We start from the raw sequence: 22,922 nt of genomic DNA, 5'->3' as shown, positions 1-22,922 counted from the left end.
ATCAAGGGCAGAATGGTATAACCATGTACAAAAAAGGTTAGACATTTGAACATAACGTCCTAGACTAACGGAGGACTAGACTATTACAAAGTTTGGAAAATAGGGGTGCATTTAGAAATAGTAAAAGTTCAAGGGTGCATTTGTACTTATGGGCAATTTGAGGGAGCATTTGCAAAAAAAACCCTAAAAAAAATAGGACAACTGATAGAACATCCACACATGAGGGGAAATTGAATCTCAGTTTGAAATTTGAAGTGATTAATCTATATCATTTCCTAAACATATAACAATTAATAGAGTTGCCAAATCACTTTTCAACAGGATAAAATAAACATACGGCAACTGGTTTATTTCTAGGTGAAGAAGACATGCGGAAATATTTTTGTAAACAAAATTACAAAACTGCTGGTTGTTTGAAATTTGAACTTTTTAGTGGTCAGGCACTCAAGCCTATTGCTCAATAGAAAACATTCTTTACTTTGATCCTCCATGTAAAGCCCTACCTAATTTATAAAAATAATAAAAAAAAAGACTGATTTTTATTTTTGAAATGCTTGATTCATAAAGATACATAAGGGCCTTGCAACACCAAGAGGATGACTAGACAAGGTGTTTGGAGATATGATTTTTCCATCCAGCATTCAAGAACTAAATCATTTATCCACTTGATTTTCTTATAGACACCTATTAAGGTGTCAAATAGTTTGTAATTTTTTTTTTTCTGTTTCAGTATAACACATTTCTTCTTTCAAATTGGTAAAATGTTGTTATTTCACACATATATTTAAAAAATATGTTGTGAACTCAAGCACACCCGAGCTCGCCCTGAGCCCAAACAGGGCTTGGGCTGGGATTTTTTGGTCCGGGACCAGGCTAAGCCAGACTTGGGTTGAAGCCTCAAGCTGAACCCAGCACAGTCCGACTTTGATGATATATAACTATATATTAATAGGATTACTTTTAGGAATTATTGATATCGATGATATCTGTTTTTTCTTTTTTTTCTTTTTTTCATATAAGGACACAAATGACAAAAAACAAGATCAATTAGGGCCAGCCCGACCCTAGTAAATATCGGGCCAACTCAGATTAGTACAGCCTGACCCTGAACTGGGTTGAGCCCAGCAAGGTTGGGGTTGGGCTGAGCTAAGAGGACTCAGGGTTGGGCTGGGGTTTTTATAAACCTGGCCTAACTCGGCCTTGTTTCATCCCTAAATATAATAATAAGAACACTTATATATTGTTTGAAAAAACATTTTTTTACCCCTAATTTTAAAAAAAAATTTGAAATAACAAAAATATCTGTATCCAAAAAAAATAAAAAAAGACGTACCCAGTACACAAGATAATAAAATATAAGAGAGTTGTATAGTTAGTTCTCTGCTTATATTTGTACAAACAATATTTCCATTGAAGCCAATCCGTGAGATTACAAAATCAGTCACATAGGGGACTGGAGAGGGGATATTAAATTAACAAATAGTTATCCCAAAATTTAAGGAGTTGTTTACACAAAATTAAAAAAAAAAACTCCTTACAATGAGTTCTCACTAAATCTCAAGGCTTAAAAGCCAATTGGTATTTGATTAAAATAAAAAAATAAATTTCATCTCTCCCCTAATCTTCACAAACTTCCTTTTTTCCCCTCTTTTGTACTTGTAATTCTGTAGAAATGAAAGAAGTAGTGATATGGAGGATGCAATGGTTGTCATATCTCATCAGTAATCAATTAGAGTTGTTATTAAGGCAGCGTTTGTTATACATTCTTGGAATGTATTTTAAGTTGATTTTGTATTTTTAGCTGGCTGATAAAAATAGTTGTTTTTATTGCTGAGAATGCATACCAAACCCAGCCTTTTAAAGAGTCGCTAACTAAGCTTTGTGGGCCAAAGGTCCAGAGAGCTTGGCGAGGGCACCAATGGCGAGAGAGTTGATGTAAGTTGCAGGCTCGAGCATGGCGGAAGCCCAGCGTTGATCCACGAAATTGTCGTCGCGGTCTGGTCCACCAACAATTGCTCCGGTGAGTTCGTTAGGGTTAGGGGCGTCTTTAGAGAAGTAGAAGACGAAACTCAAGGGGCAGCTTATGACGGCATTGGGCGAAAGCACCGGCACAGAAGAACCTCTGTGGTGTGCTCTGGTTGGTGGGTTTTTTCCGAATCCAACTATGTATGATCTTCCCTTTGGGTTCTTCCCTAACAGATAATCCATCTGTGCTTTGGCGAAGGCTAGGAGATGGGTGGAGTCGAATTCTTGATTCCCACAATTCACCTTCTGGTTATGTTTTGCCAATATATCTCCATAGATGCTGAACAACAAAGCAGCACCTGTGACATATTGTGTATTGGCTCCATCTCTCATGTGAATCAACCCACCTGTTCATCATCATCAATTCCAAACATTCAATTAATTAAGCTCGAATCATGGTTTGAGGTATCGTATCGGATCGGATCGATATCGGCTAAGACCGATCCAGCTGTACGGACAGGGGTAAAAATATAAAAAATTAGTTTTTTTAATAAGAAAACAAAGACAAAAATGTCAAATTTACCTGAGTTTGGGCGATCCCAATCCGTATCGATCGATCCAACCGATACCAAGATCATGAACCATAGCTCGAATTGGCTCAAGATCGAATCGACCAATTCCAAGTGATCGATCTTGATGTTCCAGAGCGGCTGATTTTAGGGATTTTGAGACTAGATCATTTGATCTCAAGTTTGAGCTAGCGATTCTAGGGTTTTTGGGTGGATTTTGATCCAGATTAAGAACTTAGCTTTCACATCAAGCTACTCATGTAGGATTGTTACTTTTGATCAGGCTATTCGTATCACACCAGATGAACTTTTTTTTTCATCTTCGGAAGTACACAAGAGTTGCCATGTGTTACCACTTGTTGGATATAAGCTCCCCATGTGGGGATGGTTCTCGCCCGCATCCACACCATACACAGGATGTAGGACCCATCTTTGGCACGTGGGATCCATACCCCCATAGATGGTGTGGGGAGCGGCTTCGGACTCTTAAAACTCACCTTTAAAAGCTAATCTTTAAGAAGACATACCTGGTGTAATGTAGGCTTGATGGTAGGGACTTTCTGGAAGCACAGAACATATAAAACTGTCTGCCTGTGTCTTGAAATCCTCTAGAGATTTTTCCCCTTCAAAGTAGAGCTGCAGAAGAAGACAATGAATGGTTGCAAGAAAAATTAAACCAACCCTCTGTGAATTTGTGATTGAGAGAGAGAGAGAGAGAGAGAGAGAGAGAGAGAGAGAGAGAGAGAGATTGAGATTGTGGGGGTTACTTTGGAGAGGAGGACTTGGGCTCCAGGATATTTGAGATCCCAGCTAAACTCAGAAACACTTGCACTGATGGACTCCTCCTGTATGTACTCTAAATACATAGGCTTCCTAGTCGCAATGTATAGCCATGTTGCTGCCCACAATAGCTCATCCTGCCATTCATTCATTCATTCATTTGCACTTAGTAATTCATCATGTCCTATATATATATATAGGGAGAATGTTCTCTGTGTCGTAGCGCAGTCTACGCCCAGACACATGGGCAGCCTGTGCAAGGGGTAGAGTGGTCATTGCAACCACTCCCATGTGCCTGGGCGCAGGCTACGCTGCAGCACACACAAAGAACAGCACCCCATATATATATATATATATATATATATATATATAAAGAGAGAGAGAGAGAGAGAGAGAGAGAGAGAGAGAGAGAGAGAGAGTACGTTATAGCCTGAATAAGAGCAATAGAATGGGCATTCTCCATCGAAAGTTCCATGATGTGTCTTGGCAAACTCGAAGAGCTGCATAATAGATCACCCAAAAAAAGGGAGTCAAAAACTAGAGGGAGGTAGGTTTATCGCAAGAACCGGTGGAAATTGGGAATTATCAGCTCACCACGGGCAACAATAAAACTCCTTAGTTGGAATTGTCAAGGTCTTGGGAGTCCCCTTACAATTTGCTCTTTGTTCGATCTCTTTTGTACTAATAATGGAGTATTTGGGAATTATTTTTAAGGATTATAGTGGCAGACCGTTTCATGGTGCCTCTGAAATCTGAACCGTCTATGTTCTCATCCATTATAATGGGCGAAACAATGACGACTCGATCAGGCCTCCTTTCAAGTTATTGAGAATAGTTGGGACCATTTAATTGTTAAATCTAATAACAAAGTATTGATCTCCATCCTCATTGGAGAACACTCTGATCCGCCAATTACAGTGATTCCTATTATCCATGACATCATCTATTTGACATCCTATTCAGAATCATGTACTTTTGCAGAGCATGATCCATGACATGTAGGAGTACTGTTTGGCCTTTTTTCAGTCCATGGCTTCTTGAACTTTATAATTTGAAATCTATGAGTACTACACGTTCTTATTAGTAAAACTATATTTATCCCCTCGCCCCCAAAAAAAAAAACAGTGACTTTTAACATACCAGTTTGGCTTTGTTGAGGAGACGATGAGCATAGATATGATCAAAACGCTTGAAGGCAATGGAAGAAGCAGCTAATGCTGCGGAAGTTTCAGCAGCGATCTCCGATCCAGGCGATTCCTCATCAATCTCCAGCACAGTTCTCGGCGTATTCATGTTTTCCGGCCTCATCCAACACTGGTGATCTAATACTGGATCTCCAACCTTTTATCCAAATGAAAACAATTGAACAAAAACTACTAGAAGTGAATCTATCAAAACCCTAGAATTTGATACATGCTGGTTTTTTTAGTCTAGCTAATTAATTACCTGAACCCATAAATGGTTACGTTTGACACAAGCTTTAAGGAAATAATCAGTTCCCCACTTGATGGCATCCATAACATTCTGCAATTCCCCTGTTTCTTGTAACTCGTGATGATAAAACGAAGCAGCCCATGAGAGTGTTGTAATTGTGAATGCCATTGGAAGACCATACTTCACATTGTCTCCTGCATCATAATATCCCCCAACCAGGTCCACCTGAAACCTCCAACTTATCATCATCAAGGATTATTAATGGCAATATATATATAAATGAGAGTAGGGATGTAAATGGATAACCAAAATCCGAATCCGAATCTGCATCTGTTTAGGGACATTTGTATTCGTTTAGAGATATTCGGAAAATAATTTGAATACTCCGATTAAAATCCGTCCGAAAAAAAAATCCGAATACTCAATAATAAAAATTTAAATAATTAATGGTTTTGAGGATTTTTTAAGATTCAAAAAGTTCTAGAATATGTTGAAAAGAATCATGATCTAAGAGATGGATTGAGAGTGGATTGCATCCGGGGGAGAGGAAGGTCCAGGTTACAAAAGGCAGAGATGTAAATGGATGGTCGAAAATCTGAATCTGATTCGCATTTGAATCCATTTATAGGTATCCGTAATCAACCGGGGAATATCCAGCTCCGATCACATCCGATCCGAATCCGATCCATCTACATCCCTAAATAAGAGAGAGAGAGAGAGAGAGAGAGAGAGTTAATCACATTAGGTTCGCTGCCATCTTCAAGGGCAGAGTCTCCTCTCCAAGGAAGCCTAGATTTTTGAGGAAGCTTCCCTGACCTCTGTGCCTCCAAGAATATAATGGATTTAGTGAGAGCCTCTTTGTAGTTGAAATCACCATTGACAACTACAAACAATAATCCATCGAACAGAGCTAACCAAGTTACAATAATGGTAGTTGTTGATGCTCTTAGAATAAACCCCATTTGATCTTAACCCAATAGAACCACTTCAAATCATCCAATAAAGGTATTAGAATTGTAAGAACAAATTAATATAACTGGAATTAATTGTTGCAGAGTCCAACGTTGAGGAGGAGATGCTTCAGCTTTTCTGCTTTCTTATGAATGGAGAGGGTAAAATACTGAGGACGACAGTTATTGGCGGTTATACGAGGTGGCGGGAGAGAAGGGAACGTAGGGTGTGTGAGGGGAGTTTTAACTAGATTGTATTAGAACCTCAATCTCTTAATTACCTTATTTTGGACTGTTTTAAACTAATTTTATTTTTTATGGATTAAGTTTTCCATAGTCTGTGGAGGAAGAATTTAGGTTATACTTTGTAAAATTAGGTAAGGGTGTTAAAAGGGTTTGGTTTCGGTGTAACGGTATGGTTCAATTCGGTTCAAGAATTTTTAGGTAAAATCAAAATCGAATTGTTTAGTACACGGTTTAATTTTTTGGTAAAAATATCTTTCCTAGTTTCTATGATGGTAAATAGTAAAAATGGTATATGTGTATACATATATAAATATGAATTAAAAAAAAAAATTTAACAAATAAAACAATTGGAGAGGGTTGGATATGCCACCACCAATCACGAGGTTGGATATATGACGACAAAGTGGGAAGGAAATGACAATTGTATAATACATATGTATGAAAAATATTATTGTCGTCTAGTCTGTTATAATTGTCGTACGTATCTATACCTATTCTATTGACATTCCCAAACTTACTCACTATGACTTCTACCTTCTATAGGATGGATGATAGGTGACCACCCCCATGTACATATACAACTATATATGTAAACCAAACTCTTAGATAGAAATTATCCTTGATGGCATTTACTATCATGCAATTCCAGACTCAAAAGGGCATCAACTCATTTCCCATTTTCATGTTTAAATGAACTAAGCTTGGGGTGAGTCTTGGAATCTGGGTTGGTCTTGAGTTTTTCAAGAACCCAACCTAGCATGGCCTGGCCCTGTTGCACCAGTAATATAAGAGAAAATTCGTATTCATAAAATCGATTTTCCAAAAGCAAAAGAATATTATCCAACAACATACCTCTATGCGCACACCCTCACATGGGGCGGTGAAATGTCCACCCTACTCCCCTTGGATGATTTTGCACCCGTTCTCATTGGACTCCATGTAGTCTGTAGTCTGACAACAAACCTCTTTCCTTTGAAAAATTATCCAAATATGTTCAAAAACTAATCAAATATAAATATAAAATAAAGTTAGGGCAAAACCCATGCACCAATACGGGAACTGGTGAGATTAGATACAGGGATATCAATGGTAATTTTACACACTCTTGTATAAGGGCACAGGATCTATTTTTCCCCAAATGTTATATTGGATTCGAATTCAATCGATATAACAAATTTTTGGATGAGGTTGATGTCATGACAGCAATATGTGTACGTAAAGAAAGGAGCTTGGGATGGTCACGTGCACTGTTTTTAAGGTGCAAATGCAATGAATGGAAGCGATCCAATGAAGATTCAAGAATATATCCATATAAGGCTTTTTGTCTTGTCACGATCGTCACCTGTGATCAAAGCATTAGATATGGCAAATTGGATCGAATGGTTGAGATTTCGTTTGGTTGACATGCATGTTTTGACACGGAAGATTAAAAAACACGTGTTTCTCATAAAGAGCGTCCAATAATCCCAATTGTGGGTGGGGCCCACGTCATCATAATTATCCCCGTTTGCTCTAGGTGGAGGAGGTGGTGGCTCCCCACCCTTTCCTTAAAATTTCATCGGAACAGCTTCAGATGTTAGATTTAGATTTATTGAAGTGAAATGTATCACATGCATGGTCACACCCCCCCCCCCCTCCTCCCCACCCTAGATGATAAAGTGCATGTTCCCATCAGGTCTAAGGTTGACAATTTCGAACGCCCCCCTTGAAAATTTCACGTATGTCCCTGAAAATTAAAGATCTTGTCAATCCGGGCAGCATATAGCCGTATGCAGCCCCAGAGATGAGGTGTGCGTATTGATCGTTTTATCCCTGCTCGGGTAAGGCATTTGGATAGGGGTAAGCCGATAAATGTGCACCATCTCATCTAAGGTGATGCACATGCAGCATTGCTGTCTGGATTGACAGGAGTCGAGTCCTATATCCCTTACTTTTCAACCTAAAGCCATTTAAGTCTACGCGTTTAATTTCAGGCATTAAATGCTAGCGGATCTGAAATAATGATTTTTTATGTAGACGCAGGAGTGATCGATATCGACTTAGATTTGATAGACAATCCAAGCTCGGAGATCATTATCCTCTCAGGTTCTCTGTGCAGTATAGTTGTCTAGTTCCTCTCATAAATGGTGGAAATGACAACCTAACCCCCTTCCGAATACACTGCCCAGGTGGGATCCACCCCTCTCTTATTAGAGGTATCGGACAACTGTACCAGATAGGGAACCTAAGAGAAAAAAATTCCCAAGATCGACCAGGTTTTGATATCGGCTCGACCGCGACCTCGACCTCGACCGATCCGATACCAATACCTCAATGTATGATGCCGACACAAAACCATGAATAATACCTTAAACCATCAGATTATCTAAACCCAAAAATCATTGTGGATGGGGTTGAGTCATGGGTGGTGGGGACAAATATAATTCTAGTGGGTGTGAACCCAAACCCGAAAAGCCTCTCAATAATTCAAGGGGCGAGACACTAGATAAGAGGACTCGAAACTACGGGGAAGACAAAGATCTAATCCTGGGGATTTTGCTGCTGGAGATTGGGCCCCACTTGTTATCGCTTTAGAATTACGTTCTCTGACTAGTCACACTTACACGTGTCAAAACATTACTACATCTTCCCTACATTTGTTTTTTTTTTTTTTTTTGGAGACTGGGGTGTCCTCTACAGCTAGGGATGTAAACGGATCGACTGAGGAGGGTATTCGCCAAAGTCCTCTTGATTCACCATCCGTACATTCGTTACACTTCTCCCAGCCAAGTCACCACTATTCAATTTCAAAACCAAAATATTATTTATTTAATTTTTATTATTAAATATTCGTTTTTGAATTTTCGAGTATTGATTATTTTTATCACCACATGCGAATACGATCAGTCGCGTGCGTTCGTGCAATCAGTCTTCAAACCTAATCCTGACCGTACGATCTAGGGAAACTTTTTAACACTTCGAACTGTCCCGATTATATGAGATGATGCACTCCTAACATTTTAACTTACCATACAACTGGATTTATTGTATCTTTTGTTCCCATCCTCTTATATATAGTAGATGAGGATAAGGTTTTGGCTTTGCTTTCTTTTCCCTTTGTTTTTTTTTTTTTTTAAGGCCTTTAAAAAAAATTAATTTTAAATTCTTAATTAATTAATAATATTAATGCATTGATGAGATAATATTAATATATTTATCGTAGTAAAATTAATAACTCAATAACTTTCTCTCTCGCTGTCTTTCTTATCTCTCTCTCGCTCTCTCTCTCTCTCTCTTCAACTTCTCTGGAGCTGAAGAAGAGATCTTAGCTTCTTACCAAAAGAAGAGATCTTAGCCATGACGGAGAAATCGGTCTGCTCTGTCATCTTGATCATGATCGCCAGGCTAACTATTTCATCTCAATCTTCGGTTAACACTTAGTAGTTTTCAGTTTCTGCAGATTTCAACCTTCTCCTCTCCCTCTCTCTCTCTCTCTCTCTGTCTCGGCAGTTTTTGGGAACAAGTGGGATGTTGTCAATTGCTTTGGATAGCAGCAGCAGCAGAAATAGGATCGAAGGATCTGGGTTCATTCGAGGGATGTCTTGTGTACCGATCTTTGAGTCGCCGGTTCCTGGTAGATCCATGGCCGCTGCCTTACCTGGGGATCGTCGGTTCCCTTCTGGTAATCTGGCGATGCCTTCTTCGATACAACAACAACAGAAACCACAATCACAAGAAGAAGAGCAGCTTGATTCTTGCAGTTCTTCGATCGGGAGGAATAGTGATTTGTCCTGCAGGTCTTCCGATGGTGAAGATTCCGGGGAGATAGAGGTGCAGAGCTCTTATAAGGGTCCTTTGGATACCATGGACGCGTTGGAGGAGGTTCTTCCCATTAGGTGACCTTTATTTCTTCTCTATCCTTCTTAGTATTTTATTTTCTATCTACTTCTTGCTTTTATTTAAAATTTCCAGTTTTAGTTAGATTTTTAATTTAATGGCTACGGAGGTCGATTGGATTAACTTTCTCCTCTTGTTTGATTATTCCCCCTTTCCTGTTGAAAGTTCGGTACCTTCCAAGTTTTGAGTACCATTCCAAGTCACACTGCCTTCAAATGCAAAATTTTATTGGTTTTGTGAAGAAATCTGGGATTTTTTTTAATCAAGTCTCTGTTGTTTGCTCAGAGTCCCTTTAGGGTTCGTGGAATTACCTGATGGTCCTACTTTACTGATTAAATTGCTGCAAAGAAGGCCAGTGAAACCCTACTGATACTCGGATTCGAAAATTTTCAATCTTTACCTAAGTGTGAGCTTCATCTTCTGCACGATTGAACATGATCACTATCTCAGGACTTCATTTTCTTCACCAGATTACAGGGTTGACCGATACTGGAATTGTCTGCTTCGTTCTGAATATCCTTTTTTTTTTTTTGTTGAACACCTGATTCCACACCTTCCATTTTTAAGTTCATGAGGACCACACATTTTTCTGGAATCATATGGGTATATTCCTAGTTCCAATATGATCAGATGAGAGATCTAAGAGAAAAAAAATTTTGAGCAGTTTAAAGATGCTGACATTAATTATGTTGTAAATTTTATGTCAACTATTATTTCTTGTCGAATTTGCTTACTAATAGTTTGGTCTTGGTGGATTGCAGGAGAGGTATTTCCAATTTCTACCGTGGCAAATCGAAGTCCTTTGCGAGCTTGGCAGATGCTGCTGCTTCCCCAATTAGGGAGCTGGCCAAACCAGAGAACCCATACACCAGGAAACGCAAGAACCTGTTGGCTTGCAATTACTTTTGGGACAGAAACAGGGGTTCCCCTCTGAGAAGTAATGGTGGTGGAATATCAAAGAGACCAACACACTCCAGTCGAAGTACATTGGCTCTTGCAGTTGCAATGAGCAGCTCTGAAAGCAATAACACCAGTGAGAACTCGAATTCAAACTCATCGTCTCCAACACGGTTTCCTCCCCCTCTGCATCCACAAGCTAAGCAAGCAATTACTAATGCTTCGTTGTCAGAATTGTCACCACCTCGACGAAACTTCTCTTCATGGAGGTCATTCTCCCTGGCTGATTTACAGTGCGCTGCTTCAACTAGCTCGGCCATCAGCAATAGAGACTAAGCACAGCTAGTACTATTAGCTCCAACCTGTTCCATCCTCTCCTCTCTCTATATACCTACTGTCTTAAAAAACGTTAGTCTTGGGTTCTGTAAATTGATGTCCTCATACTCAGTTAAATGCTGTAGTTTTCGGGCATTTTGGGTACATAATAAGGAGAAAAATTTTGATATTTGCAAACTAGTATGAATTCGCTGAGGCTGAGCTTCACAAGAGAGAGAGAGAGAGAGAGAGAGAGAGAGAGAGAGAGAGAGAGATTAGGCACTGAAGTAAGGAGTCTATCAGGACTTCAATTCAAGATCTGGTTGTGTTTGAAGCATACTAAGATGCACTGATGATTTCTCTGACAGTGTGAAATGTGTTATTATTAGGATAACTCTATTTCTCTTTGCCTGTGTTGACTGGCCAAAGTTTATGGAATTGTAGTTAAATTACAAAGTCTGTGTTAGTTTTTTCCACTATTGTTATTCCTTTAATTGGGTTAAAATAGTTTTTAGAGTAGATAGTCAATGCAGAGTGGGTGGTAACCCATGAATGTTAGGATTTTTCTGTGATGGGTGAATGGTTTAGGACAGCCTAAAAGAGATGGGGGCCGTCTTTGCTTTTGAATAAGGGGGAAGGGATGCGGGAGGTATAGGATGCTTTGGGATGGGATGGGATGGGATGGGATGGGATGGGGGAAGGGATATTGTGTTTGCAAGTTGTTTGTTTGCTTGCTTGCTTGAAGATGATGATGTTTCTATGGTTCTTATTGATGGATGGTAGAATGGGTGTCGAGTCTTTCAACTAATTCATACACTCAAAACTAGGGCTGTGTTTGGTATGCATTATTGGAATAGATTCTAGGTCTAAAACACATTCCAAAAGCAGAAAATACAGAAGACTTTAGATTTCGGATGCTTTCTATTCCAAAAGTCTATTTTAAGAAAGTATACCAAGTACTGCATAAAGTCACTGAAAGTTCTGCAATTTGGATTCCTTTTAGTAGCACGTTCGGGGGAGTGCTGCTCATCAGTCTATGGAATTCAGCTTCTGAGGTTCATAATTTGAATTAATTAGGGTGTTAATCGGATTCTATTCCCTTTTGATCTTCATATGTAGCGATTGTTCCCTTCTTTTAATCAATAACAATGAAACTTATATTTATAACAAGATACCCTATTAAATAGCACAAATTTCAAATTTCAGTAAATATCCAATTTCACTCTGACCTATTCCAATCCAATTCCGAATATTCGGAATGTCCGATTCCAGGTCCTTAAAAAACAGCTAACCGGTCCCCACTCCTTTGGTATCTAAGGACTCGAAGCATTGCTTTTATAGTGAAACCTGTCTACATATACATAGATGTAGGGCAAAGGTCGGTCCTCCCTCACCAAAGAAACACAACATGAATTCAACATGGATTGAAGAAGACAGTGTGAGGATATACATTGTTGGTGCAGCCACATGGGCTAAATAAGCTAAACAACTGACGCATTATGTGAGCTTCGCTGTTCCTATATCTTTTGGCTTCAATATAGAAGCAACAAGCATGCATCGCTTCCAGACTTCATCCGATCTCTGAAAATACCCTGCTTCTAACCTATCCTAATAATCATCATCATCATGAATCGGGGTCAAATTGGCAAATTCTTGTACAGAAACAAGAGTTGAAAGGCATATTAAAACAATGATTTGGGGGCCAATCCAGAATTCCAGATCGATCCATACAGATCCAGATCCTGATCCTGATTCCGTGTTTTAAACCCTGCTCATCATTTAAACAACTTTATTGTTAAAATGACATTAGGATCCTACTTCCTATCGGCCTTAACTATTTATGATTTGTGATAGCATCTTTACATAATTTTGCCTGGCTTTGAAAGACTGCACCAAAATACTGTATATCCAGCCATGAACAGATTGGTAGCAATAACCTGCCTCATCAAAGAGAGATGTTTCTAACAAGATAGCTGAGGAAACAATTAAGAATCTATCCAACAATATTCTGGATACCTACCCAGGAACAGATTGGTAGCAATAATCTGCCTCATCAGTTGTTGAAGCCATACACCAAAGAAAGCCATTGTCTTGTTTATTGTTCCCAGCCCCCCTAATACCAGCAGGCCCAAACACAGCAGCCATAACAGATGCCCTGCTCTATGCCATTGTAGATGTGGCTCAACCATGCCGCTCCAAGGCAGCTAAATGCTAGTTGGTGTTTACAACCACAAAAAATGATAAAGCAATTCTCTGACCCAACATCAATGGAACGAATAAAATGCAAGTCTATATTACACCAGAAATATAGCTTTTGATACCAATGTTGCTTCTTGTTTCAGTTGTGCTGGGGCACAACACAGGCCTCAGCCCCATTAGTTGGGGGTAAAAATCTGGGACAATGTTAGGACATTGTCACAAGGGAGCACGTAAAGATGATCTAATGCTTAAACAAAATCCAAAGGAGAAGAAAAAGAGAGAATGCTCATATGTGATTGTTAAATCATATTGACTGACGATACTTTGAACATGCTATTTATTAAATGGAAGTGGAACCAGTCGATGTATGCTACTTGAAGTCATCAAGGAGAATTTTTTTTGCTGTAGGTGTGTGTGTGTGCGGGTGGGGGGGGGAGGCTATGAGGGGAAGTTCTCGATAGCATACCCACGGAATAAACGGCAAGTAAAATGATGGATGCTTGACAGAGAAACAACGGAAATAAGGAATTTCCAAAAGTGCATTCAGTGCATCTAGATTATGATGAGCCTGCTGAAATGAATTATATTTAATATGAAACAATCTAACAATAATTATATTACATTGTAACCAATTGCTTGAATGTGAGGTAAGCATAGTGACATTCCCCTGGTATACATTGTGGTCTAGTCAACCACCACTTAGAACAATCACATCCATTGGCTACTGAACCCCTCAAAGAGATTGTAGTGATCCATTCTTCATAGTTGGCTTTGTAAATTACCAACACAACTCGCATCAAGTTGGATCTGCAATCAAGCTGCTCTGCTAAATCAAATTCATAAAACCATTTACTCAGGATGCAAGAGCCTTAACTGTGTAGAAGGATAATCATGCAAGAATGATGGGAGTTCAACATCTGATGGATCTACCACAGGGATGGCCTTTGATATATCTTCAGTAGAGAACGGAATGCTGCAAATATGGAACAAGGTCAAGAGAACATGACAATGAATGACATGCAAGAATTATCTTTCAGGAATACAGCATGCTGATCTTTAAGACAAGGTCTATCATTTGAAAACTCCGGAAAACCCAATAAATGTTTACATATGTTGGTTCTTCTCAAAAGGATTGTCATACTGACATCCATGCCCAATGGATGCACCAGGACTCAGTTTGCATTTCAGGAATTAGTAGATATGTTTACCAAACTACAAAGATGGCATCTTGCCAATGGACACATCTCATGACAACTCCAGAACTCCTGCCAATCTTTTCTGTCATTTTTAACCATCAAAAAGTAAAACGTCAATGATTGAGAATTTGGTATGACTTTATAGCTCAGCCAACATAAGGACCAGCTTACCTGGCCCAGAGGTGCCCATTTCAGCCTACCCAAATAATTAAAACCTTGATAAGATGGATCAGATAGTCATGATCTGATGAGGTTGACTGGTGGCAAAGTGCTTATGTAAACCTGGCCACAAAATTAATCCGCGAAAGGATAGATCACAAACTCATGAACTGGTCACAAAGACCACTTCTGTATCCAGACTGCTCCAATCAAGCATCATAAAATAGCTTAATTTAGAGATGGCCACCTCTTTGGACCAAATGGATAGCATTGATCAAACAGTAAAACTGGTACAATCTATATCCATCCCATCCAATTGAACGGGGCCTTAAAGTCTAGTTTGTTTTCCACAAAAAAGATTTCAGCATAGCATTAATCAGTTGAATGATTGTCACAAGAGGTGATCCATCAACCATTCCAACATATAAAATCTAACTGCTTTTTTACTAGAGAAATGGCCATAGCAAATCAAATCAACTAGTTTCTATGAATCTTGCTAGTGAAAAGATCTGATCATATCCTTCAGAACCTTTGGCAAGATTTAATCATGGAAGCTATAAAATGTTAGTAAAATATCCTCAGACCTGAGCACCCCTAAAAATTGCAATCCAAGGAGTTCCTTATTTCAGTTTTTTGCCTCAACTTCCAAACAGGTCCTAGTGATATTTATTCTTCATTGAGAAAAAGAAAGAAATAAGAAAGAAGATCCATAGGCTGTAGCTATATACCTTAGATCATCATCCAACAAGAATGAATTTGTATTAAAAGTCTGAGAATCCTTGTTCAGAATTTCCCTCATTTGTGCAACCACCTACCAATTTTGTTTATCAATCTCATAAGCAACAGGGCAAAACACTAACAGGCATGGAAAAGAACAAATAATTTCAACTGCAACTTACCTCAGTTGATACACTCTGTGTGCCATATTTGTCGTCCCAATACATGGTACTAATTCTGTAAATTTGCCTTATTGTCAATGCCTGCCCAAGAAAAAAGAGACAAGATCGACAGGGTAAATTAGTATTAAAACCTAATATAGAGCCCTTACAAGAAAATACCTGCAAAAAGAAAGAAGCTTGTGGTAGAAACAGATCATACCGGACACAAATCTTGCCTGATCTCTTCTAGAGACTTTTTCCTCTTTTGATGTATCACCTGGAAAATTCCACAATTTATTAGAAAAAGAAGGGGGAAACTATGAAAGGTTTGCAGTTAAAATGTTTTTCTTGGTGAAATTTGGTTTGTACCAGAAACCCAACAGCTTGTCTGATGTAATTTAGCTCATGCCAAGAGGTTCCTGCATACTACATTTGTTCATAAATTAGACCCAGTAAATCCAACTCAGAAATTATATTCAGCAATTTCTGCAAAAAAGGGAAAAGTTGCTATTTATTTACCTCCTCTGTAGCTTTAGCTATCCATTGTTCAAGTTCCGCCAGACCAGATTTAACATATTCTCCATTTGAAAATGTGCAACATTCACGCCGCAATAGAAGACTGAGAGAGAGAGAGATCAACACACTATGAGAATTACAAAATAATTAGTTGGTATGGCAGACGATTTTAGCAGTTAGAAGTCGGCCAAGCTTACCTATTGAAAAGAGAGATATTGATGAAGGAAAATACTTGGGTAATGAGCTTGCGAATGAAAAAGGAGGGAACCTAGAAGAATATTTTTACCCTCAGTTAAATAAAGTGAAAGCAAAAAAGACAGATGCAAGGTATAGAAACAAATTGGCTACTATAGAAACTTTTCAGTTTACACTAAAAACATAAAATATAGTACAATGAGGCAACAAACTCTCCAGATTACATTTGCATCTCTTTTCATGACTATCTTCTCAGATAACTTCAGGGACAAAAAATTCATAATGGAGCTCCTCCAATGTGTTCAGGGCAAAAGATGAAATGCATCAATGAATAAGATCATCGCTTCAGTTGAAAACCAAGTATGTGTCACGACATAACTTTGGATATTACTTTATTATTATAGACGCATACTTTGTAAAATGCCATGGATGATGTGCCATAGATACAGAAATGCTAAATATGATATATAGCACTCACATAATTTCCACGCAATCGACTCATAAGAGAATCCATGAATTTGATGATACTTTCCCAGTGACTGTTCACTGACTGTTGAGGAACAACCCCCGGTGATCTAGAGGATTTCCCGGTGTGCGCCCGCACAATTTTGGGCGCCTTCCAAATGACACATCAAAGAAGTCAAAAACACTTCAGACTCAGATGACATTTATCGTTTATAGATGCTTTAAACGAGAAAGAAAGAACCAGCCCACCTGAATGCACAATCCCAATAGTGGGGATATCTCTTTCTTCAAATTATCTCTAATCAAGCCAAAAATCTTCTCCACGCAAGCAGTCAGTTGCTGCTTAAATAGTATAGCTGGATAGCGTGCATCAACATGTGGAGCGTTCTCCTCAAATCCAATATATTTCAAAGGTGATTTTAAACCCTGAATAGAAGTCCCAAATGAAATTACCAAATCCGATAGATGCATTTAAGTACAAGTGAAGCATTTTGAAGCCCTGAGGACACGAAGGGGGGGGGGGGGGGGAGCTGTCCTGAACAAGAAACGTACTAGATAAACCACAGTGAAGCAGTTATTATATTGTTGAATGTGATGAAAACAAGAAACTTGTTGGAGGCCCAAAACAAGAAATTAATAATCAAAGAAGTGAAGGGATGGATGGGCAAAAGGTCGAGCAGGTCAAGCATACCAGACAACTGGAACAATGACATCTCATACAAGACAATTGTACAAATATAAAACAAAAGAATTTCTTTTTTCATGTGAACTGCCTGCTAGAAGAAGATCTTCACAATGGATAATCTTGCTCTGAGACGGCTTTTGATTTCTTAGCCTAGAGGCACTTACTTTCTAGCATGGCTAACCCCGTAAAGTACGAAATATGAAGTATCTCAATCAAGGCACTTAATAAACTGGGGCATGGATACAATAGGTTGCATTATATAATATATTTTGTGCCAAGGCAATGTTGGGAATTGGGTTTACAAGACTAAAAAGATCTGTTGAGCACCTCAGGCTATGTCATAATGGATTCAAACACTTTCCTGTTGAAGATTGAGGAAAAACTGTATGCTCATTGCTTAAGTGGAAGATGCCAATTTCTAATCCTCTTTTCTTGAGACGTAAGTCTGATTCAGATGATATGTTGTTAGCATAGTTATCAAGGCGTCGCCTTGCCGCCATGACGGTGTCACCTTGTTTTTTTACCTTCTAAAACGCCATGGTCGCCTTCCCGCCTTGATAACTATGGTTGTTAGTTGTGGGGTTTGGCTGGACTTTCTCAGCTTCACTGCTATCTGTAAAGGAGGGAAGGATTGGGAATCCTGTGGAGAGGAAAGCTGCAACCTTGTGGAAGATGATTCCTTTTTCAGTGTGCTGGTGTTACTGGAGGGAAAGGAATACATGGATTTACGAAGCCAAGGAAGAATCAGGGCACCGGGTTGCAAGGAAGGCCCAGAGGAGACTGGTTGTGTGTGGTACCAGAATTCAGAAATGTTTTGGGGCTTGGGATAAATGGGATGGTTTTTTGAATGGGTAAGAGATCATTGTGGGTGTCTGCTTTCATAAAGGACAAGAAAATTTCTTTTCTTTTTGGTGTGTATAAAGTCCAGTTGTAGATTGCTTGCAACCGTACAACATGCTGAGAGTACATGTTCCTATTTTGGCTTCCATCGATACAATTTTTACCTTTCCAAAAAGGAAATGAAGATAACTAACCAAAATAATTTCTATGGATTCCTAAACATATTTTTCAATTGCCTATTTTTCGCTAAGATATTTTTATTGTCTACTTAGACAAAGTCAACCAAAAAACCATGTGACAGAATTGAAATGTGTAAAGATCACAAAAGAAAACATTTTCAACTGAAACCACAGCCACAGAACTCACTTGTGCCATCCTTGCAATTTGACCAGAACGTTGAGAAGACGGTGTGAGAAAACCATTGGACCGTAAATTCTTTTGCAGCAAGCATAGAAGCGTTGAGGCATTGGACAACCAATAAGGCAAGATGGTGCTCCCATCCTCCACCTGGAACATTTATAAGCAACGACATTTAGAAAAGTACCAATAACATTTACCCTAAGGGATTTGCCATTAAAATATGAATTACGATCATAAAATGATGTTTCTACTGGAATAGCCATAACACAATAAAGGACATCAGCTGAGTATTAGCAATAAACTTGCATCAACAAGGAAGTTAAAGTAAAGTCATTAATAAACAGGAACAAGCACTAGCAGAAAGTAAAGCAAATCATCATCATTCTGATTAGAACAAAAACAACACTAAACAAAATTGAATGAGGCTATGAAACAAGAATGAAACCTTGAGAGCTTCATTGATTCCCTCAATTATATGGTCGAAAATCGCTGTCCTCTCAGACTCAAATGCACGCGATTGAAGGAGACATTTATATATGATGCAAGCTGCGACTGGTTTACCATCCTTAAATCCCAAATCTTCTTTAATACACCTTAATAGAAAGTCATGATCCTCCTATACAACAATCTCATTCCTCAGGTCCAAGAAAACCAAAACTAAAGAGCATAAAGATGCAGGGAAAGCAAGAAGAATGTAATTGCTTCAGACAAAAATTCCTTCATGTTCTGTCTATGAACACCTTTACAATTGACAGAGTGAAAGACACTGGAATTAGACATCTTGTTTAAAATCAACAACTGAAACCTGATGCTTGTCAGCAGTCATTTTCAATCGACGTGATTCTGAGAGGCTGTGTGGAATAGGAGGCATAAGTTTCGTAGGGGTAGGTGACTCCTGCATCAAGAGGTAGTACACACATAAGAAATGACAGTATGTGATCACCAATATTCAACACAATGACTGACATAAAAGAGAAGTGTCTTACATATATAGAATTTCGGCCCGTGATGGGAAGCATAAGTGCTCCAGAGTACTTCTGATTCATCAAAAACATAATGATTTTGATTCTTTCATAATATATCATAGTTCTTCACAAAGGGAACAAATTACCAAAATAAATTGCATTGGATTATTTAAAAAAATAAAAATAAAATGCTCCAAAAGCACTCTAACTTGACACACATGTATTTAAAAAACTTTGACAACAACTTATTTTGTTCATTATGTTACCTCTGAGAATTGCTTGGCAAACCCAGGAAGGTTGCTCATAGGAGTTGTGCTTAATGCCTTTTGTCTTAGAACTTTATTCTCCTCCTCAAAAGTTGAGAGCTTCTCCTCCAAACTGGTTTTTACAGAAAGAACATGCATTAGAATAATTATTAGGGTAAGAAGGAAAACAGTGAAATAAAAGTACCAAAAAACAGTGACAAAAGGAACAATATACTCAAAAAAGCAACAGAAAACTCGGTAAAAATCAACAAATAGGTAAAGCCAAGATAACAGCAAGGAAAAAAAAAAACATAGAACCAAGTAACCATTGGTAGGTGGATATATATTTATCTTAATGACAAAACACCTTTGCAAATTCTGCTGGAGCTGATAATACTTCTCTTCAACCTCCCGCAGTTTTTCCATGGTACCGATACTATCTTTTCGAGCTTTGGCAAGCTCCATCTCCATCTCTGCATTCGTCTTTTCCAAGGATTCCAGTGAACTCTACACAAAAAGCATAGAACCAAATAAGAAAGTGAACGTAATTCTAGAAAGCATGCAAAAAACATCAGGGACCTCTTGTGAAGATGTTTCTTGGTGGAGTGACACAGAAGGATGATTTGCATCAAGAAGGTGCAATCAAAACCACTGGTTAAATTGTTTTCTTTATAGTCAACTACTTGTTGAAATTCATTAAGGACAGATTTCTTACATTATAGCAAAAAAGGTACAACAGGATGATCAAAACTTGTCAGACAATAACCTGGACTTAGATACAAACATAATAATGAGACAGAAATATAAGGGTGTAACCCCTAAATGAACCAAGTATATTGAGGATACAGACAAAGAGGACTCACTTGCTTCAACACTTCTTATAGTGTCTCAGTATTCCAAATATCTTCACTAAATTGTTACATTCAATGAAGTTTCATATTTCCATTTACTTCTACCACCAATATTTTGTGCAACCGGCTAAAGCAGTAACTAGAGTGCAATAAAATGTCTGAGAAAATATCCATCACCTCGCTTTAGTAGTTGGCACAGCGCTGTATTTAATAAGAAATCAAAGAATCTGCTGCATTAGGGACACTTAAATGGATGAACATTTTATGTTCCATTTCATACATAGATAAATTCCATTTGGTTAAAAAAAGAGTGAAGTTATGTTTGGATATACTCGTTCAACAAATTGTTGAGACATGTCACAAAAAAAATTTACGTAGACAAAACATCCTTTCCCTTTTAAGGAGGCAGAAATAAAGCTTAAGAAAGACAAAAGCTAAAGATTTTTTGAACTTATATAGTGTAAACTGTTATGGATACTCCCACAAAAACAGGTTTCTTCCATGTGGAAGATCATATTATAAATTTGGATCACCCAAATCCAAAAAGTTTGTGAGGCAAAGGGATAAAACCACCAATTATGCATTTGAAATTACTACAAACTTTTTTAAAATATAATTAACTTGGAACAACTGGTCAACTAGTTTGTCCAATATCTTACATCACTTGTTTTAGTTTTCCATCCATGAACCTCATGTGAAGATTTTATTGATTCACGAAAACAGGGCATAGGGGATTTCACTCCAAAAAAACAACCAAAAAAATAGTCAAGGATGTGTCTATAAAATCTAACCCTGCTAACTTTAAACCTGTGGTATTTTTAAGTACCTAAATCAATTCAATGTATGTTGGCTCTATCCCAATATCATTACCAATCAACTTAACTCAGCCTTATCCCAACTAAATGGGTTTGGCTACATGGATCTTCTTTCTCCAATCAGCTCTATATCCAAATATCATTAGAGGGACCAAATTAATCCCACAACACTAGAAAATGCCATTGAATAGGGAAGTGAAAAAGGTTTTACGTCATAAATGCGATATTCACTTGTCTTAGCACATTCCAAATAACATTGAATTTTAAAATTAAATTTGGCAAGAACAAGAGCCAGCATATTTTTCTAACAATATCAATAGCACAACTTGCCAGAAAAATCTTATATTCAAATGAATATATTAACAAAAAATATACATTGAAAAAAATAAATAAATAAAGGATATTGCATTTATCAAGAACAAGCAAGCTTGACACAATTCAGACCTTCAAAACCGCATTCTCCATGCTCAGCTCTTCCATTCCAACAAGTCTGCTCTCCAAAGCTGATTTCTCTTGTCTTGATAATTCCAGCTGATTTCGAAGCAATGCATTCTCGTTGCACTCATTAGTGGTAACCGACTTTGCTGCATCCAACTCCAAATTCAATGATTCCAATGTTTTTTGAAGCTTTGAAAGTTCTGTTAACTTGGCCTCTTCACTAGATACCTAAACTCCAGAAAGTTTAATCATAGGCAACTTATACATATTTACAAAGCACTAATCTACTGGTACAAAAGTAAAACATGAAAAGACAAACAAAAAAAGGGGAAAAAATTTTAAGAACCATAAAATCACATAGCCTTCACTTGGTTTGACATAATGGAGAAAAGAAATTGCAGCTAAGCAGATGCAAGAAGGCCTAGATAAGTACTTTGACTAAACAGAAGTTTTCAGAAGACTTTAAAAAGCAACATATGAAGATTGATGTTCATTCGCTCCTTGCTCGCGGAGTGGCATATCGGGAAAAAATATTGCAATCAAATCCTCTTCCGGATTTCTTGGAAGAAACCGCTGTTTCGAGAATTGGTGCGAAGATCCGCCAAGATATCAGCGGCATCCTTCACACGTTTTTCTATCGAAATGGTTTTCCCAGGTGCACTCAACTCCATGATATCCTCCATCACCTGATTGGTGACAAGTTTTCTCATGTCTACCCAAAAGAGAGTTCAAAATTATTTATTTTATTTTACTTTTTCAAATCAGTAGACTGCTTGCAACGCTTTTATAAATCTCTTTTCCAAAAGAATAAACCTGAAAAATGAGTTAAGAACAAAGTACATAAAAACTGTGGAAATTGAACTCAATATACCATAAATACCCCCAGAAAATAGAAACTTCAGACAAGTATAACAACATTTGATGTCCAGAAAGCATCAGAACGATATTCACCTAAATAACTGTTTGAGACCTTAATAAAATCTTATCGATTGCCTTTTTGGTAGAAAGTAATATGGAAGAAAACTGGTTTAACCCAACAGGATTCAAAGCCAAGGCCTCTTTCCTGGCATCTATTCATCGCAC

At 38.1% G+C, this 22,922-nt stretch overlaps 3 protein-coding genes across 4 annotated transcripts in view; 1 reads left to right on the top strand and 2 right to left on the bottom strand.

The window, feature by feature from the left end:
- Positions 1 to 1,872: 1,872 nt before the first annotated feature.
- Positions 1,873 to 5,710, bottom strand: LOC122668781 (endoglucanase 16-like). The gene is made up of 7 exons (XM_043865313.1): positions 5,489 to 5,710; positions 4,761 to 4,973; positions 4,455 to 4,655; positions 3,737 to 3,814; positions 3,302 to 3,451; positions 3,062 to 3,170; positions 1,873 to 2,372 (listed from the first exon to the last, which is right to left on the bottom strand). The coding sequence occupies exons 1-7, from the start codon at positions 5,708 to 5,710 to the stop codon at positions 1,873 to 1,875; spliced, it is 1,473 nt and encodes a 490-aa protein (XP_043721248.1).
- A 3,710-nt stretch (positions 5,711 to 9,420) lies between these two features.
- On the top strand, positions 9,421 to 11,134 carry LOC122666638. The gene is made up of 2 exons (XM_043862676.1): positions 9,421 to 9,819; positions 10,582 to 11,134. The coding sequence occupies exons 1-2, from the start codon at positions 9,452 to 9,454 to the stop codon at positions 11,051 to 11,053; spliced, it is 840 nt and encodes a 279-aa protein (XP_043718611.1). The 5' UTR covers positions 9,421 to 9,451; the 3' UTR covers positions 11,054 to 11,134.
- A 2,660-nt stretch (positions 11,135 to 13,794) lies between these two features.
- The window catches only part of LOC122667773 (myosin-15), a 71,759-nt gene continuing 62,631 nt past the window's right edge, over positions 13,795 to 22,922 (bottom strand). Inside the window, exons 23-38 of one of the 2 annotated variants that reach the window (XM_043864198.1) lie at positions 21,846 to 22,067; positions 20,103 to 20,242; positions 19,757 to 19,868; positions 19,512 to 19,559; positions 19,331 to 19,420; positions 18,971 to 19,141; positions 18,532 to 18,672; positions 16,890 to 17,066; positions 16,654 to 16,791; positions 16,178 to 16,248; positions 15,984 to 16,083; positions 15,834 to 15,890; positions 15,685 to 15,741; positions 15,486 to 15,566; positions 15,315 to 15,397; positions 13,795 to 14,204 (exon numbers count right to left, since the gene is read on the bottom strand). In XM_043864198.1, coding sequence (XP_043720133.1) covers positions 14,081 to 14,204; positions 15,315 to 15,397; positions 15,486 to 15,566; positions 15,685 to 15,741; positions 15,834 to 15,890; positions 15,984 to 16,083; positions 16,178 to 16,248; positions 16,654 to 16,791; positions 16,890 to 17,066; positions 18,532 to 18,672; positions 18,971 to 19,141; positions 19,331 to 19,420; positions 19,512 to 19,559; positions 19,757 to 19,868; positions 20,103 to 20,242; positions 21,846 to 22,067 — 1,812 coding nt within the window. In that variant the 3' untranslated portion in view covers positions 13,795 to 14,080. Of the gene's footprint in view, positions 14,205 to 15,314; positions 15,398 to 15,485; positions 15,567 to 15,684; positions 15,742 to 15,833; positions 15,891 to 15,983; positions 16,084 to 16,177; positions 16,249 to 16,653; positions 16,792 to 16,889; positions 17,067 to 18,531; positions 18,673 to 18,970; positions 19,142 to 19,330; positions 19,421 to 19,511; positions 19,563 to 19,756; positions 19,869 to 20,102; positions 20,243 to 21,845; positions 22,068 to 22,922 lie in introns of both variants that reach the window. The other variant, XM_043864197.1, reaches the window with a different exon arrangement.

The sequence above is a fragment of the Telopea speciosissima genome, chromosome 7, assembly GCF_018873765.1.
Source record: "Telopea speciosissima isolate NSW1024214 ecotype Mountain lineage chromosome 7, Tspe_v1, whole genome shotgun sequence".
Classification (NCBI taxonomy): Eukaryota; Viridiplantae; Streptophyta; class Magnoliopsida; order Proteales; family Proteaceae; genus Telopea; species Telopea speciosissima.
The sequence above is the reverse complement of the archived record's forward strand: the minus strand, read 5'-3'. Positions and strand labels throughout refer to the sequence as shown.